Genomic DNA, 13,660 nt, shown 5'->3' with positions numbered 1-13,660 from the left:
AGCTGTGTCGCGCCATCATCCAATCGGAATGCGAAGAAGCTGAGACGGTGCCCAGGGTCAGTGTCTGCAGGCTATTCCTTCAACATCGCCTTGAACATCTCCTCCAATTGTGTCACACTTGCAGCTCGAATGATATCACTGGACGGCATCTTTCACAAACACCGATCGCCGTCTTCAAGGCACAGCCCCCGGCCGGCCCAGCAGGTCCAGGACGCGGAGAGACGGAGACACAAACCTCCGACTCGCGACGTCCAACTTTCGTGATGGGAATGTCTCGGCCATCTCTCAGTCCCGATGCGGAGAATGCAGGGGGCGGTTCGGCCAAGCCACTGACAACGACCACCGGGGATCGGCGGTGTTGGGATGGATGGCCGGAGGACCCTGAGATTCGGGCGTTGGATCGGAAAGATTGACGTCAGCTGTGCCTTGAAGGCTTCAATGTGAGGTTCGTAGATGGCTTCGGGGAGGATATAAGGGCTAGGTGCTCGACTCAGATGTCAACGTTTGGAAATCAAAACATTGTATTAGTAAACGAGACAGCAACAACTCTCAAAAGGTGAGGAAGGCCGTCCAATCTCCACGGATTCAGCTAACATCTTCATCGCCAGAAATTTCCATCATCGTTCACAGTCGCCAGAAAAGAAGATTTCACACTCTCAACCAGCAAACACACGCACAGAGCGAAGCACCATGGGTTCAAGCTGCAGCAAATCCGGCGACCCCCAGCAATGGGGCTACATCGACGACGGTAAGGGCTGGACGGCGCGGCCCAGGTCCGAGTACATGAAGACGCCGGCGTACAACAAGCAGCTTCGCAGGCAGATGAGGCAGAAGGATATCGCGATGGGCGGGAACGGGCATATTTCGATGGCGGAGCAGTCGAGGAAGCAGTGGTGATGCGGCGATGCCGCGGGCGTTAGGGAAAAGGACTTTGGCCATTTTTGACGTTGCGCTGTTGTGGTTTGGTTGACTTTCGTTGCCAGCTCAGTCGATAAATCGCTTGCTTGAGGGTTAGACTATGCATTCCATAGTTTCCGCACGTAAATGTATGAATACTTGTGTACGAAGAATGGATATTGCGGTATTGGTGTTGATAAGCATGCGAAAAGTTGAGAAGCTCTGTCAGTGTTAGTGACTTAAGGTGCCTGCCCGGCCCCAGCGCCCCGATGCTCCACCGGAGCGCAGTGACGCCGACCTCCGACTCCACCCAAAATTTCCAGCTTTCGGGCTTCATCCCACCTGCCACAAGCAGCGGCATCGACACAACGCCTCCATCGCCTCAATTGCAAGATCCCGAGACACTCTCCGTCGAAAAGCAAGCCGCGATCATGGCTACCTCAAAGGGCCTCCCCCGCGATACCTTCGCCAAGCTCTCACCGCACCCTTTCCTCCTCGCCAACCTCCAACCGCCCGCGCCCGCAAACGCAGCTCGTAGCAACGGCCGCCGTCCCGACGAGGCCCGTATCCCCAACATCAACACATCCTCCCTCACCCACACCAACGGCAGTGCTGTCGTCCGCACTGGAGACACGACTGTCATCTGTGGCGTCCGCGCCGAGACCGTTCTCGCCTCCGACATTCCCAACTTTCGCCGCCACAACGCCCTCACGACGACCGAGACAGACGGCGCCGCTGAGCTGAAGGACTACGACCTGCTCGTGCCCAACATCGAGCTCGCCACCGGCTGCGCGCCTCAATTCCTCCCAGGAGTTCCCCCTACCACATTGGCGCAGACGCTCAGCACAAGAATCTACTCCCTGCTGCACTCGGCCAAGCTCGTCGACGCAGACGACTTGAGGATATGGTATACCCGGCCCGCCGAGAACGCCGCCGCGGAGGACGATGAGGACAAGATGGAGGAGGATGACGAGAAGGTAGAGGGCGAGAAGGTAGAGGGCGAGAAGGCTGTGATTGCATACTGGGTGCTCTACATCGACATCTTCTTCATCTCCTTCGACGGCAACCCCTTCGACGTCGCCTGGGCCGCCGTCCTCGCCGCACTTCGCGACACGACCATCCCCATCGCCCGATGGGACCCCGACCGCGAGATGGTCATCTGCTCCCGCGACGAGCCCAAGCCCCTCACGCTCCACGGATTCCCCGTCGCCTGCACGGCGGGCGTGTTCGCCAGCAAGGAGACGACGAACCAGCCCGCGGCAGGCAAGTTCTGGACTTTGGTGGACCCGGATAGCTTGGAGGAGGGACTCTGCGACGAGACGATCACGGCGGTGGTGGATCGCACCGAAGGGGAGACCAAGGTCATTTCGATATCGAAGCACGGTGGTACGACGCTGCAGCCGCAGCTCATAAGGGAGTTTGTGGGCGTTGCGGAGCGGAGATGGGAGGAGATCCAGAAGGCCATGGCATGAAGATAATGATACCCGGTAAAGGAAAACAAAATCATACGTTTCGGGAGAGAAAGTGTTTCTTCTCCCCCATTGTACTCTGCCCACTAGCATACTGCCTTCCCTTGTTGTGAGCCTTGACGACTTGCCAGTTTCCCTTCACAAGCCGCATTGGGCGGGTACAGCTTTCATGAGCAGGCAGGCGCATAGCTACATGCACCCGCCTAACATGGAAGGCTTCATTTTCTCTTTTCTGGCCACTTCAACAAGCTCCTCCTTCTCGCGAAAACATTTGCAGAAACAAACCACACTGCGCAAAAGCAACGTTACACGAAACATCAAACATCATCAAACAGCAGCAAATCGACCATCATGGCAGACACAGACCTTAACCAGAGACTCGTCAAGGCCACCAAGAATGAGCTTCTCCAGATCGTCCAGAGCTTGATTCGCTCGAGCAAGGATACCAATGACCATGCCCTGAGGCTCCTCAACTACATCGACGGGCAGAAGGCTCCGGTGGCCGCACCATCTAAGAGCAAACGCCGCAGCAGTCGCACTAGTACTCGCGCCTCCTCTGAGGCCTCGCAGGACTCTGGTGTTCAGGTTCATCCTCTGCTTCAAAACGCTCTGAAGAACTCCGAGTTGAAACTCGAGATCTGCGAGAGATGCACGGAGCCCTTTGAGGAGAAGCACAACACCTCGCGCTCGTGTAGCTACCACGACGGTACGTCTGTCGAGACACGATTCCGCTCGAGATACTCCGCTGACAAGAGATGGCACGTATAGGTCAATGGCTTATCGAAGTCGAGGGCAAGGGGTCGATAGTCTTCACGCCCGCCAGCACTGCGAGCCAAGAGACCCTTGAGTCGGATGGTGACTGGATCAAATCGTGCTGCTCGGCCCCCAAGGAGGACCTAGGCCGTGGCTGCGTTCGCGCCAAGCACGTCGCCATGTCTGCGAAGTATTCCGGCGACGCTCAACACTAAGTTACTTCTACACGACACGCATTACGAGATATGATGATACCCTGCTGTGATGAATATGGTTTTCTTTGGCGAGGTCGTCCTTGGCCATGCTCTCCGAGCTTTGGGAAGAGGGCAACGGTGATTCAATGGCTGTTTGAGGCAGCGGTTCTTGCAGCATGACTTGGCTGGGAACCATCGGCGAAGCAAACGGTGGCCAACGAGCTTTATTCGGGAGGAAAGATCGAGCAAACGGGACAATAGTCCATAGCTAGCGCAAATGGCAGACCACGTACACTTCATCAATCACTCACGTCCACGCGGTTAAGATATGTATTCCACAATTCGAGCCACCTTTTCAGACGTTATTCCAAGGCAGTAGATACTAGGGAAAATATCGATCTACCGCCCGGCGCCGAGGAAGCCTAATGAAAGGCCCTCATGAACCGCGAATCTACTGTTGGTGACTCGCGGCTGGTTTACCGGGCGGATGTTGAAGAAGAGAAGAAAAAAGTCGCGACCCATCGCGCGCCAGAATTTTTAGGTGTGGGTGGCTGGCAGGCCGGACATCGACTTACGTAAATCCCTGCACACAGCTTTCCATTTTCCCCACCGAGAGCCCCATCGTCAATCAGCCGCCTTTTTCAACCTCATCTCTCCTCGCAAACTTTTTCTCCTCCTCCCCCCTCCTTCTCCGACTTGGACTTCCAGTCAGTATGGAATCGCTGGCCGAGAATACGTGGGATGTCATAATCCACGGAACTGGCCTGCAGCAGTCGCTGCTAGCCTTGTAAGCTACTTTACCTCCTCATTCTTTTTCTGCTCCCCGCGAGCGCGCACACGTCGTCGTCGCTTTTTTGCATCACCGGAAAGCCTCGATCCGACTGACGCAGCCCTCTTCGGCCGTAAAGAGCCCTCTCTCGCTCAGGCAAACAAACCCTGCACCTCGATCCCAACGAGTACTATGGCGGCCCCGAGGCGGCTTTCAGCCTGCAGGAGATGGAGGAATGGGTAGCCTCCAACGCCGCCGCCGCCGATGCCGACGACTCCGCCCGAAGCGTCTTCTCCTCGGCGAGCATCACAAAGTCGGACAGCGGCGTCTCGTCCCCGCGGGCGTACTCCCTCGCCCTGGCGCCGCAGATCGTGCACACCCGCTCGGCGCTGGTCACCCAGCTCGTCGACTCCCGCGCGTACCGGCAGATCGAGTTCCTCGCCGTCGGGTCCTTCTTCATCTACACCCCGTCAGAAGGCGGTGATGGCGCCGCCTCGATCGTGCCGATCCCCTCCACCCGCGAAGCCGTCTTCTCCACGACCGCGATACCGGCGAGGGCGAAGAGGTCGCTGATGAAGTTCCTCAAGTTCGTCTTCGACTACGATTCCGAGGACAACCGCGTCACGTGGACTCCTCACGCGGATACACCGCTCGCGGAGTTCCTGGCCAAGGAGTTCAAGCTCGACGCGGCGCTGCAGACGTATATCGTCACCCTCACCCTCAGCCTCGACGGCAAGATCTCCACCAGCGCCGGCCTGGCTGCCATCCACCGCCACCTTTCGTCGATGGGTGCCTTCGGACCGGGCTTCGCCGCCGTCTACCCCAAATGGGGCGGTCTGTCCGAGATCGCGCAGGTAGGCTGCCGCGCCTGTGCTGTTGGCGGGGCGGTCTACATGCTGGGCACTGGTATGAAAGCCACGCGCCCGCTGGAGGCCCAGGAAGAAGGCGCCAAGTTCGAGGTGGACTTGACCAGCGACGTGACGGTGAAAACCCGCACGCTGGTCCGCGGTGCCGAGGACGTCCCACAAGACGCGCAACGCGTTAGCAGGTTGACCGCGGTCATCGACTCGCCGCTGTCATCTCTCTTCCAAACTGCAGTCGAGGGAGCACCGACACCTGCGGTGGCAGTCGTCGCAATTCCCGCCGACTCGCTTAAGAACGCCACCTCTCCATCCCCCATCTACGTCTTTGCTCACTCGAGCGAGACGGGAGAGTGCCCAACTGGTCAGAGTAAGTCCAACCACGTTCTTTTCTTCTGCGAACCTGTTGTACATGATGTTCCTGTCAAATCTTATCTACATTGCCTGAGCTTACGCTTCGACGAAAACTTTCTGTGACCCTGATCGTACACATATCTACACACTTTCTTGACTCCGCAAGTCCTCTTGTAAAACACACCACTGACTCGAGTCACGAATAGGCGTTCTCTACTTCGTCACACCAAAGTCCGCCACCTCCGGCGAAGCCTTGCAAAAGGCCCTGGACGCTCTGCTCTCTGCTCTCGGCGAAGGTGACAACCAACCGCAGGCCATCTACAAGGTCGCGTACGAGCACGCCCGCGCGTCTACGTCGGCTTCGACGCTTGCGGATGAGTCTCTCGTCATGGCCAGCCTGCCGCTGGATCTTGCTTTCAGCGACTCCGCCCTCGAGCCTGTACGGGATACCTGGACGAAAGTCATGGGTGTCGCGGCCGAGGATCCCGACGTCCACTACATGAAGTTCGAGGATCGCGAGGGTGTCGGCGATGATGACGATGTCTACGAGTAGATGAGGGCCGTATTTAGTGTATGAAGTAATGAAATCACGACCATTCATGGCACGCTCATTCTGAAATCAAATGCTTTCTCGTGATTTAGCTAATATGTGTGGCGCTAAGATAGAATACGCCTAGCAAGTTATGTGTTCCCTTCTAAGGGAGATGATGCAAATCCATGTTCTCAAATCCGTCCCAACCGTCCGTCGAAATGGTCCTGTTCTACCTTTCCTGAGAAACCCCCATTCCAATGGCGACAGACCGCTCCCTTTCTTTTGAAGAACAATTGAACCGTAATTTTCGAAAAACAAACGCATAAACCGAAACCGAAACCTCTCCGAACTTTTCAAAAGCAAACAACCCCGGATTTTTCGTGTCTCCCGTCCGAAAGCAAATTGCAGCATGTACCTGTAACGTCATGTGCTGCCGAATAAATGTGTTGATGAAATGCGCCTCGAAGTCTCAGTTCATGTCGTCAAGATGCGCTGCCATGTCGACTCCGACTCGAATCGCTCCGAAAGGCTGCAGGTCCTCGACGTCCTGTTCGACCGAGATGACGTTCTTTGTGGCGAGGGAGAGAATATGGTAGAAGGCCTGAGCAGCGATGGTGTGGTCTCTTTGTCCGGGCTCGCAGAGGTCTTCGAACTTAACCCAGCGTCTGTTCTCGTTCGGATCTCCCATCTTTGCGAAGCCTGTGTTCTTGATGTGCTCCTCGGTCCAGTTCAAGAAGTCTTGGCTTGCGGTGTCCATTATCGACCGCGACCACTGTGCGTCATCCTGGTTCTGTTGTTCGATGCCGTCAAGCAGGCCTGCGGGTTGCGCTTCGTCGTAGCCTTGGAAGCCAACGTCGTCGCTGCTGTGGGCATCTTGAAGCGGCTCGAAAGGCGGAAGGCTGTTGCTGCGAACACTGCTTCCACGCACGCTCAACTGGCGACCTGATTGCTGCAGACTAGGGCCTGGGCCTGGGCCGACTGAGCCTCTTCCGACGGATGGAGTCTGGTTCCAGGGCATGAGAGACGATGACATGTGCTCAGCCATGGGCTGCGGGCCCTCCATACCCATCTCAGGGATGGTCTCATCGCTGTACATGACGTTGAACTCGGGTATGTCGTCCTGAGAGCGGCCTTGCTGCGGGGTCTCTTCGAGCCTGGGTCGCACGTTGCGCGGGTCTTCTTCATCACCGAAAGCCTCTGCTGCGGCTCTGCGTCGTCCTTTGTGAGACGATGCCTCGGAACCTTGTTCCCAGTCCTCGAGAGATCCCAGAATTTTGTCGCGGAGGCCATCTCCGGCAAAATCTTGAACGAGCGGGAACGTGATTCGAGGGCTATCTCTGAAGTCACTCACGTTGAAGAGTCCGCGTCCCAAGACCAAGTGGCGGGCAAAGTTTGCGGCCTCGGTCGTGGTGGGTTGTTTGCGCAGTTTCTTCAGTCGAGCATCCTCAGCACTCTGGAGGTAATTGTCCTGCCAGCCTTTGAGGACATTGCGAGAGAGAACTGTCTCATCGTCCATCTTGAGAGCAACGCGTCGACGCTTGGCAGCGGGTGCGACAACCTCGTCACTCCTGCCTTGGTCGGGGGATGCCGGAACTTGAAACTCCTGATGAGCGACGGGAGGGTCACTTCCTATCAACGGCATGTCTGCATCAGCGTCGGGAAGAATCTGATCCTGATCCTGATCTTGATCCTGGCCTTGACCTTGATCTTGATAGGGAAGGTCGTGCTGTTGATCCTGGATTGACACGTCATACTCAACCTCCATTTCGGGGAGAATAGGCAAGTCCAGGTCGTCATCATCATCGATCAAGCCTCCATTAGGATCAACCTCCATGAAAGCGCCCATGTAGTCGTCTTCGTCGACGATTTCGGGGTTGATATCACCAGCACCCATATCGATGTTCTCGCGCCCCTTCGGAAGGAAGGTGTCGGCTGGGGATCTGCGCATGAAGGGCGAGGCTATTTGGAAGTCGCCGTTCGAGGATTGTGAAAAGTCGAGTTGGATATCGTTGTGAGCACCGAAGTCGAAACCAATAGGGCTTGAAAAAGGACTGAGCTGGGATTGAGACTTGTCACCTGACCCAGCAAGAACCTTCTCTTGGCTAGGAAAGAGCAGCTCACCGCTGTCGAGCGAGAACTGGGGGATTTTGTCCGAAATGTTGAAGGCGGGATCGTCAGGCAAAGTGATCTTCTCGCGGCTGAAGAAGCGGAAGTTAGGAACAGATCCGAAGAATCTTGTGAGTATGCGACTTACCTAGTCTTTCCAGCCTTAGGGTCAAGTCCCGTCTGGCCCCAAATGACGATGATGGTTTTCATGGTGTGTCGGACCTTTTCGGCATCGTTCATGGTGTACAGGCATTTCCGGCGGAAGACGCGAACGACTCCGCAAAGCATCTCACTCGACAGGCGCAGAGCCAGTGGTGGACCAGGGTTCATGATCGTCTCACAGGCCTTTGGGATATCGACGGAGTCAATATCCTTTCGCGTGACCTTCTTCAGACCAACACTGTTCCCAAATTTGGCGACATGCCTTGCGAAAAGTTAGTCCCCATGGATCTCACTGAGGAAGGAAAATCCCGAGAACAGACCAGATAGTCGCAATGCCATATTGCCTGTTGCTGAGAACTGCTTAGTTGTTAGACAGAAGTGCTGATGAAGAGAATGCCGCGATGGAGGTTGACTGACTCTCATGGCTGTAGAACATGGTGAAATCTACAATCGAGAACAACGCCGGCGTGGCGGTTTGGATATTCGTTGTCGTCTGGAAGATTCAAGGCGCGATGATGGTTTCTCGTGAGGAAGGCGACGGCGATAGGAGGAAGGTGGGAGGTGGGTGTTGATAGAAGGAAGGTAGTGGCTGAGGTGGTTCGTGGTGGAAGGAGGACGGTGGTGGTGTTGAGGTGGAAGAGGGAAAGGGCGAGAGGGGGGTGCTTGGGAAAGGGAAGGAGTCGAAGACACGGCAACCACCCCTTTTATTCAGCTTCTTGTCACACTCTTTTTTCCAGGAAACTTCATCCTGAGATTCGACTTCCACTACGTGCGGCGGGCTTTAATCACATACATCAGTCTGCCTCGTAACAAAGCCGAAGCCTCACGCCGATGCCTGTGAAAGAAACGTCTAAAATTACAATGCCTTTACCCCACTGCTGGCTTCTGACCGACGAGGAACATGGAAGAGTATATATCGTCTTTACAACGGTTCATGCGAGATATCCTTCTTGACTCCTTCCGTGCCGATTCCACGGGACTGCCGGACTGCGAAGGAGGTGCCTGCCCTCAGCAAGCCTGACTACCTAGAACAAGCATCATGAAGCCAATAGGAAGGTGCTTGCTTCAGGCGACTTCCACATCAGCACATCACGGTGTGCCTTCCTCTCCCGTGTGATGGGCATCGGGTTTAAATACCCAGCCATCCCGTCCCACCCATGAATCCAACTTCTGACCTCCCACCACTCCAAAACCAAACAACACGTATCACCAAACAACACTTTCAAGCAACCATCTACTCTTTTTGGCACCAAGCATACCTTCATCTAAGCATACCTCCATACAATGTGTTTCCTCAGCCAAGGCAATCGGGCGACTGGATCTGCAGCACTGATGGCCGACATTGCCAACCCACCCGCAAACCCCAAGCCAAATAGGATGCCAATCCTAGCATTCGGATCACTCTAGTTCGGTCTCTTACTTTTGGGGTGCGGAGTTGACGCCTACTGGTTCTCCGAAGGAAAGTCCATCTTCAACTACAACACTGGCGCCGCCGTCGCTCTTATCGTCGCGTGGTTCTTCCTTATTGCGAGCATCGGCATGACCCTGAACTGCCTGATCCGGTTCTTCTATTCACCAGGGAAAACACGCGCTTGGCTACATCATGAAAAGTCCAGCCTCGGCTTCACCCTACTGTTCGGCGGAATCTCAGCTTTCATGTCCACTATTACCTTTGCGGTTCTATTGAAGTATACGAAGGAATCTGAAGTGCACACTGGCTGGTGCTTGGCTGGCGTGGGATGCAACATCGCGATATTCGTCTTCGTCCTGGTGGCCGTCTCAGTTCGCAGCTGTATGGGAAGTGGTGGGGGAGATATCGAGATGACTCCTTTGGAGAATCATGATTTGGGAGGTAGTCTTCCGGCGGGAGGTCCTGTGGCGAGGAGTGTTGCTCGCAGCTCGAGGTTGAACGTTTGAGCGAAGGCAAGAAGATATCGACTCGGCCGGTCCATGTGGGGTCGTTACGCCTGTCTTCTGGAAACGCAATTGTCGACTCATGACTGCCAGCGAACAGGACTCAACAGGAAACGGAGGGAACACAGGACGAAGCATTTTCAGCGGATCAGAGGGACAAACACAAAGAACCCGTTCAAAACCACAGCTATAATCATGCAGTAGACAGGATCACCAATTCAAGATTCTTGAGCGAACCATGTTGTGTAGTTCATTAGTGCAACGCGTGTGCTGTGACTTGGCTGATTGCCACCAGAGTCACTTTTGTTCTAGATTCTGGCCAGCTTGCTGGTCATGTTGGAAGAGCAACATCATCTTCCCACCTAACTGTCTGTTGCTCTGTGTCAAAGATATCGTCTAACATGCCTATGTGTCCAAATACCTCATCTCAGAGGTCATCAAATTAGACTAGGAAAGCTCTTCTTGCGAGTCGCATAACGTCAGTTCGCTTCGATGTCGAAGAATGGCAAGCAAGGCTGGCAAAATCACCCACAGAAACGCTGCTGAAGTAGAACGAGCCAGCATCATGTCGATACCCATCACTAGCCGGACTCGTAGCGTCAGAACACCGGAGCGAGTGCGGCGCCACAGGAGTTGGATACGGCACGACCATCTATCGATAGTATCTTGCGACGAGCTTGCCAAAGACACGGTATATACAGACATCTTATCCAGCATCAAGGCCCAAAAGCAACGGGGTAGTCCTTGCTGAATAATACCAGTTCGTATGTACCGAGAAGAATAGTATCAGAACAGAGAGGATGGACAACAGGATGCTCGTGGTTACGGGTGCGTGTCACCAGACCGGTGACATCTGGAGACGGACTTTATACGACGACCTAGACACTGAGAAAGCTCATCAACAAAGGCCGAAAAGGCCGAAATGTGTCGTCTTGGCCGGCTCCCAACTTATAGCCCCTCGTGCCGACATTATATACCCCAGATGCTTTCATGTTTGGGAGGAAATCTCCTCCGGCCAACCCAGAGACGAATGATCTCGACACAACGACGTGTTGGAGAAGGTTTGAATAGGTTGTCCTATAAAACCCAGGGAAACCATCGAAGATGCGTAAACCGGTGGTCTCCAGCAAATGTCACGGCCTTTTACACTGCGACTTGTACGTCACGTTTGGTTGCAGATGGAACATAATCAAGGAAAGACTTGCGACCCCCGAGACTACGATAAGAGTCCAAATATCTTCCCAATCTCGAATCCACGCAGTATTCCGAGAAACACGCCGAGAGAAACAGAGAGGGCGGACGCAAAAGGCTCTGTGCTGGGTAAATTGGGCAACTCTGGTGTCGTTTGGCGACGGAGTCAGCAAGCTTGGGACTGGTCGCTATCAGGTTCTTCAGACACAACTCCGACAACGATGCTACATCAGGAAGCAAAAATATATATGCCTTTCGTTTCCTTCGAGCGGGTGGCTGGTTATATAGCTCCCTTGGCTCGTTGTCCCTTGCCTCGTTGTCCCTTGCCTCGTTGCTTCTCCTAACCGTCATAATCGATGCGATGATGAGCCTTCCTCCCCCTGAACATCTGATCGTGTCACTCGTATCTCGAACACGCGAATCCTCATAGCCAGTTCACAATCACATCAAGGAACCAAAGTCTCACTCTAAACGTAAAAGTCATTTTTTGCAACCCCTGACTGTCCCAGGGGCATCCTATGCGCAGATGTGTACACTACAGTTACAAGCTCTAGACCCCTTGATCCGCAAAAGGAAAAAGATCCAGACCTCGCTTCCCTTCCGTTCTTTTCTATCCGAGTATCATAAGTACTTTCCCATTCCAAGCCCCCTCCCCTGGCACAACATTCGCGGGAGGGGCCTTCACTTCATCACCAGATTTTCTCTTTCTCCGACTCTTCTTCCGCGGAGAACAACCCTCTTACTGCGTCTTCTTGGTCTGTCCCGCGGCGGGCGTGGGCGCGCTGTACATCCACACGGCGGAGAACAGGACGAAGCCGGTGACGGTGGCGGCGATGCCGGTCAGCCAGGGCCAGGCGCCGGAGATGACGTAGGAGCGGGGCCACTCGTCGTGGGCCATGTGGCGGACCGAGACGGTGTTCTTCTCCTCGAGGTTGGTGAGGAAGGGGCGCTTGTAGTTGACCTTGAAGTTGAAGATGCCGTGCTGGTCGGGCAGGACGAAGGAGACGGCGTAGGTGGACTCGTCGGCGGTGCTGGCCTTGGGGGAGAGCTTGAGGCGGTGAAAGGGCGAGAGCATGCTGAACTCGAGCTGGAGGTCGTCGTCGGAGGGGACGGTGAAGGGGGTCCACTTGTCCCAGGAGTACTCGGACAGAGAGATGGAGTAGGTCTGTGGTATGTCAGCTTCTTGCCCTGCGGCACCGTCATATCCTTTTACTTACCACCTCGTTCTTGACCCGGTAGATCTCGGGGTTCGTCTCGTTGGCGGCCTCGTTGAGGTGGTGCTCGATCTCGTTGACCCGGAGGACGCCGAGCTCCTTGAAAGTCCATCCCGCAACCCTCTTGCCGAACTCGCGGTTCCAGGTCTTGACCTCGTTCGCGTCACCGGCGCGCTTGACCTTGGCGTCGAACCACTTGTCGCTCAACAGCTCGGCGGAACCGACAACGGTGAAGCGGGCGCTGTTGCGGGCCTGAAAGGCCGAGACGAGGGCGAGCTGCTCGCCGGCGGCGAACAGGTCCGCGGGGTCGACGACGTCGGCCTGCTCCTTGGGGTTGTAGATGTAGGCGGTCTTGGGGGCGCGCAGGATCGGGGTGAGGAGCTGTCCGCCGCCGAGGACGTGGCCGACGCCCCGGGGGAAGGCGATGACCTCGCCGGCTTGGGAGAAGTAGCTCTTGAGGCCGGCGCGGAGCTGGGTGGGCGCAGGGAGGGCGAGGACGTCGTGCTTCTCGGTGGCGCTGAGGGCGTCGTAGTTGAAGTGGTCGACGACGAGGCCGGTGCGGTCGGCGGGGACGGCGATGTCGAGCTCGGCCAGGAGGCTGACGATGGAGGTGGGGATGGTGGCCTCGGAGGAGAGGGTGAGGAGGATGTTGCCGTCGGCGTTGATGAACTGGACGAGGATGCTGGGGGTCAGGTTGGGACCGAGGCCTGTGTAGTGTGAGCTTCCGTTCGAGGTCTTCGTAGCAGGTAGGATTGTCGCATACCCTTGATCTTGGAGGGGAAGAGCAGAACATGGTCGTAAACCCGCTCGCCGTGCTTGAACAGGTGCAGAGACTCGCTCTTGGGCGACTCGTATGTGATGCTGTATCCGCGGCCTAATCGAGTCAATTGGTCAGCCAATCCGGTTCCCCAGGTTCCGCGAAGCTTCATGAAGCCTCCTCTGAGCCAGTAACATACTCTCCAGATCTCCCAAGAACTTGGAGTAGCCCTCCTTCTCAGCAACATCGTCGAGGATCGCAAGCAGCCGGCCGCCGGACACGCTGACGGCGTGCACGGCAGCAGCCAGGAACAGCAGACAAAGCGAAAGAAGAGACCGCATTGTCAATCGGGAGAACAAGCAAAAAATGAAGCCTGCGGTCTGGCTCAAAAAGACGCTTTCTGGTGGTGTGCAGTAAAAAAAAAAGGGAAAGTCGGCGCACAGCTGGGGTGCGTTGCGTAGCGCTGCGGCGTGGAGAGCTTCAGCACT

The 13,660-nt window shown here is 55.7% G+C and overlaps 5 protein-coding genes across 5 annotated transcripts; 4 read left to right on the top strand and 1 right to left on the bottom strand.

Moving 5' to 3' along the window:
- Positions 1–690: 690 nt before the first annotated feature.
- CkaCkLH20_03064 (uncharacterized protein) lies at positions 691–897 on the top strand (the record flags this gene model as incomplete). The annotated part of the gene is made up of 1 exon (XM_038885783.1): positions 691–897. The coding sequence occupies one exon, from the start codon at positions 691–693 to the stop codon at positions 895–897; it is 207 nt and encodes a 68-aa protein (XP_038748982.1).
- Positions 898–1,166: 269 nt separating this feature from the next.
- Positions 1,167–2,369, top strand: CkaCkLH20_03063 (exosome complex exonuclease RRP43; the record flags this gene model as incomplete). Its single annotated transcript, XM_038885782.1, has 1 exon — positions 1,167–2,369. One exon carries the CDS (start codon positions 1,167–1,169, stop codon positions 2,367–2,369), a length of 1,203 nt encoding a protein of 400 aa, XP_038748981.1.
- Positions 2,370–2,717: 348 nt separating this feature from the next.
- CkaCkLH20_03062 (uncharacterized protein) lies at positions 2,718–3,334 on the top strand (the record flags this gene model as incomplete). The annotated part of the gene is made up of 2 exons (XM_038885781.1): positions 2,718–3,072; positions 3,135–3,334. The coding sequence occupies 2 exons, from the start codon at positions 2,718–2,720 to the stop codon at positions 3,332–3,334; spliced, it is 555 nt and encodes a 184-aa protein (XP_038748980.1).
- A 915-nt stretch (positions 3,335–4,249) lies between these two features.
- Positions 4,250–5,849, top strand: CkaCkLH20_03061 (rab protein geranylgeranyltransferase component A; the record flags this gene model as incomplete). The annotated part of the gene is made up of 2 exons (XM_038885780.1): positions 4,250–5,312; positions 5,503–5,849. 2 exons carry the CDS (start codon positions 4,250–4,252, stop codon positions 5,847–5,849), a joined length of 1,410 nt encoding a protein of 469 aa, XP_038748979.1.
- A 448-nt stretch (positions 5,850–6,297) lies between these two features.
- CkaCkLH20_03060 (dolichyl-di-phosphooligosaccharide-protein glycotransferase) lies at positions 6,298–13,513 on the bottom strand (the record flags this gene model as incomplete). Its single annotated transcript, XM_038885779.1, has 6 exons — positions 6,298–8,026; positions 8,083–8,358; positions 11,945–12,366; positions 12,419–13,122; positions 13,179–13,289; positions 13,372–13,513. 6 exons carry the CDS (start codon positions 13,511–13,513, stop codon positions 6,298–6,300), a joined length of 3,384 nt encoding a protein of 1,127 aa, XP_038748978.1.
- Between the last annotated feature and the right edge of the window lie 147 nt (positions 13,514–13,660).

This window comes from Colletotrichum karsti, assembly GCF_011947395.1.
Source record: "Colletotrichum karsti strain CkLH20 chromosome Unknown Scaffold7, whole genome shotgun sequence".
NCBI classification, from domain to species: domain Eukaryota; kingdom Fungi; phylum Ascomycota; class Sordariomycetes; order Glomerellales; family Glomerellaceae; genus Colletotrichum; species Colletotrichum karsti.
This window is presented reverse-complemented; position numbering and strand designations above follow the sequence as displayed.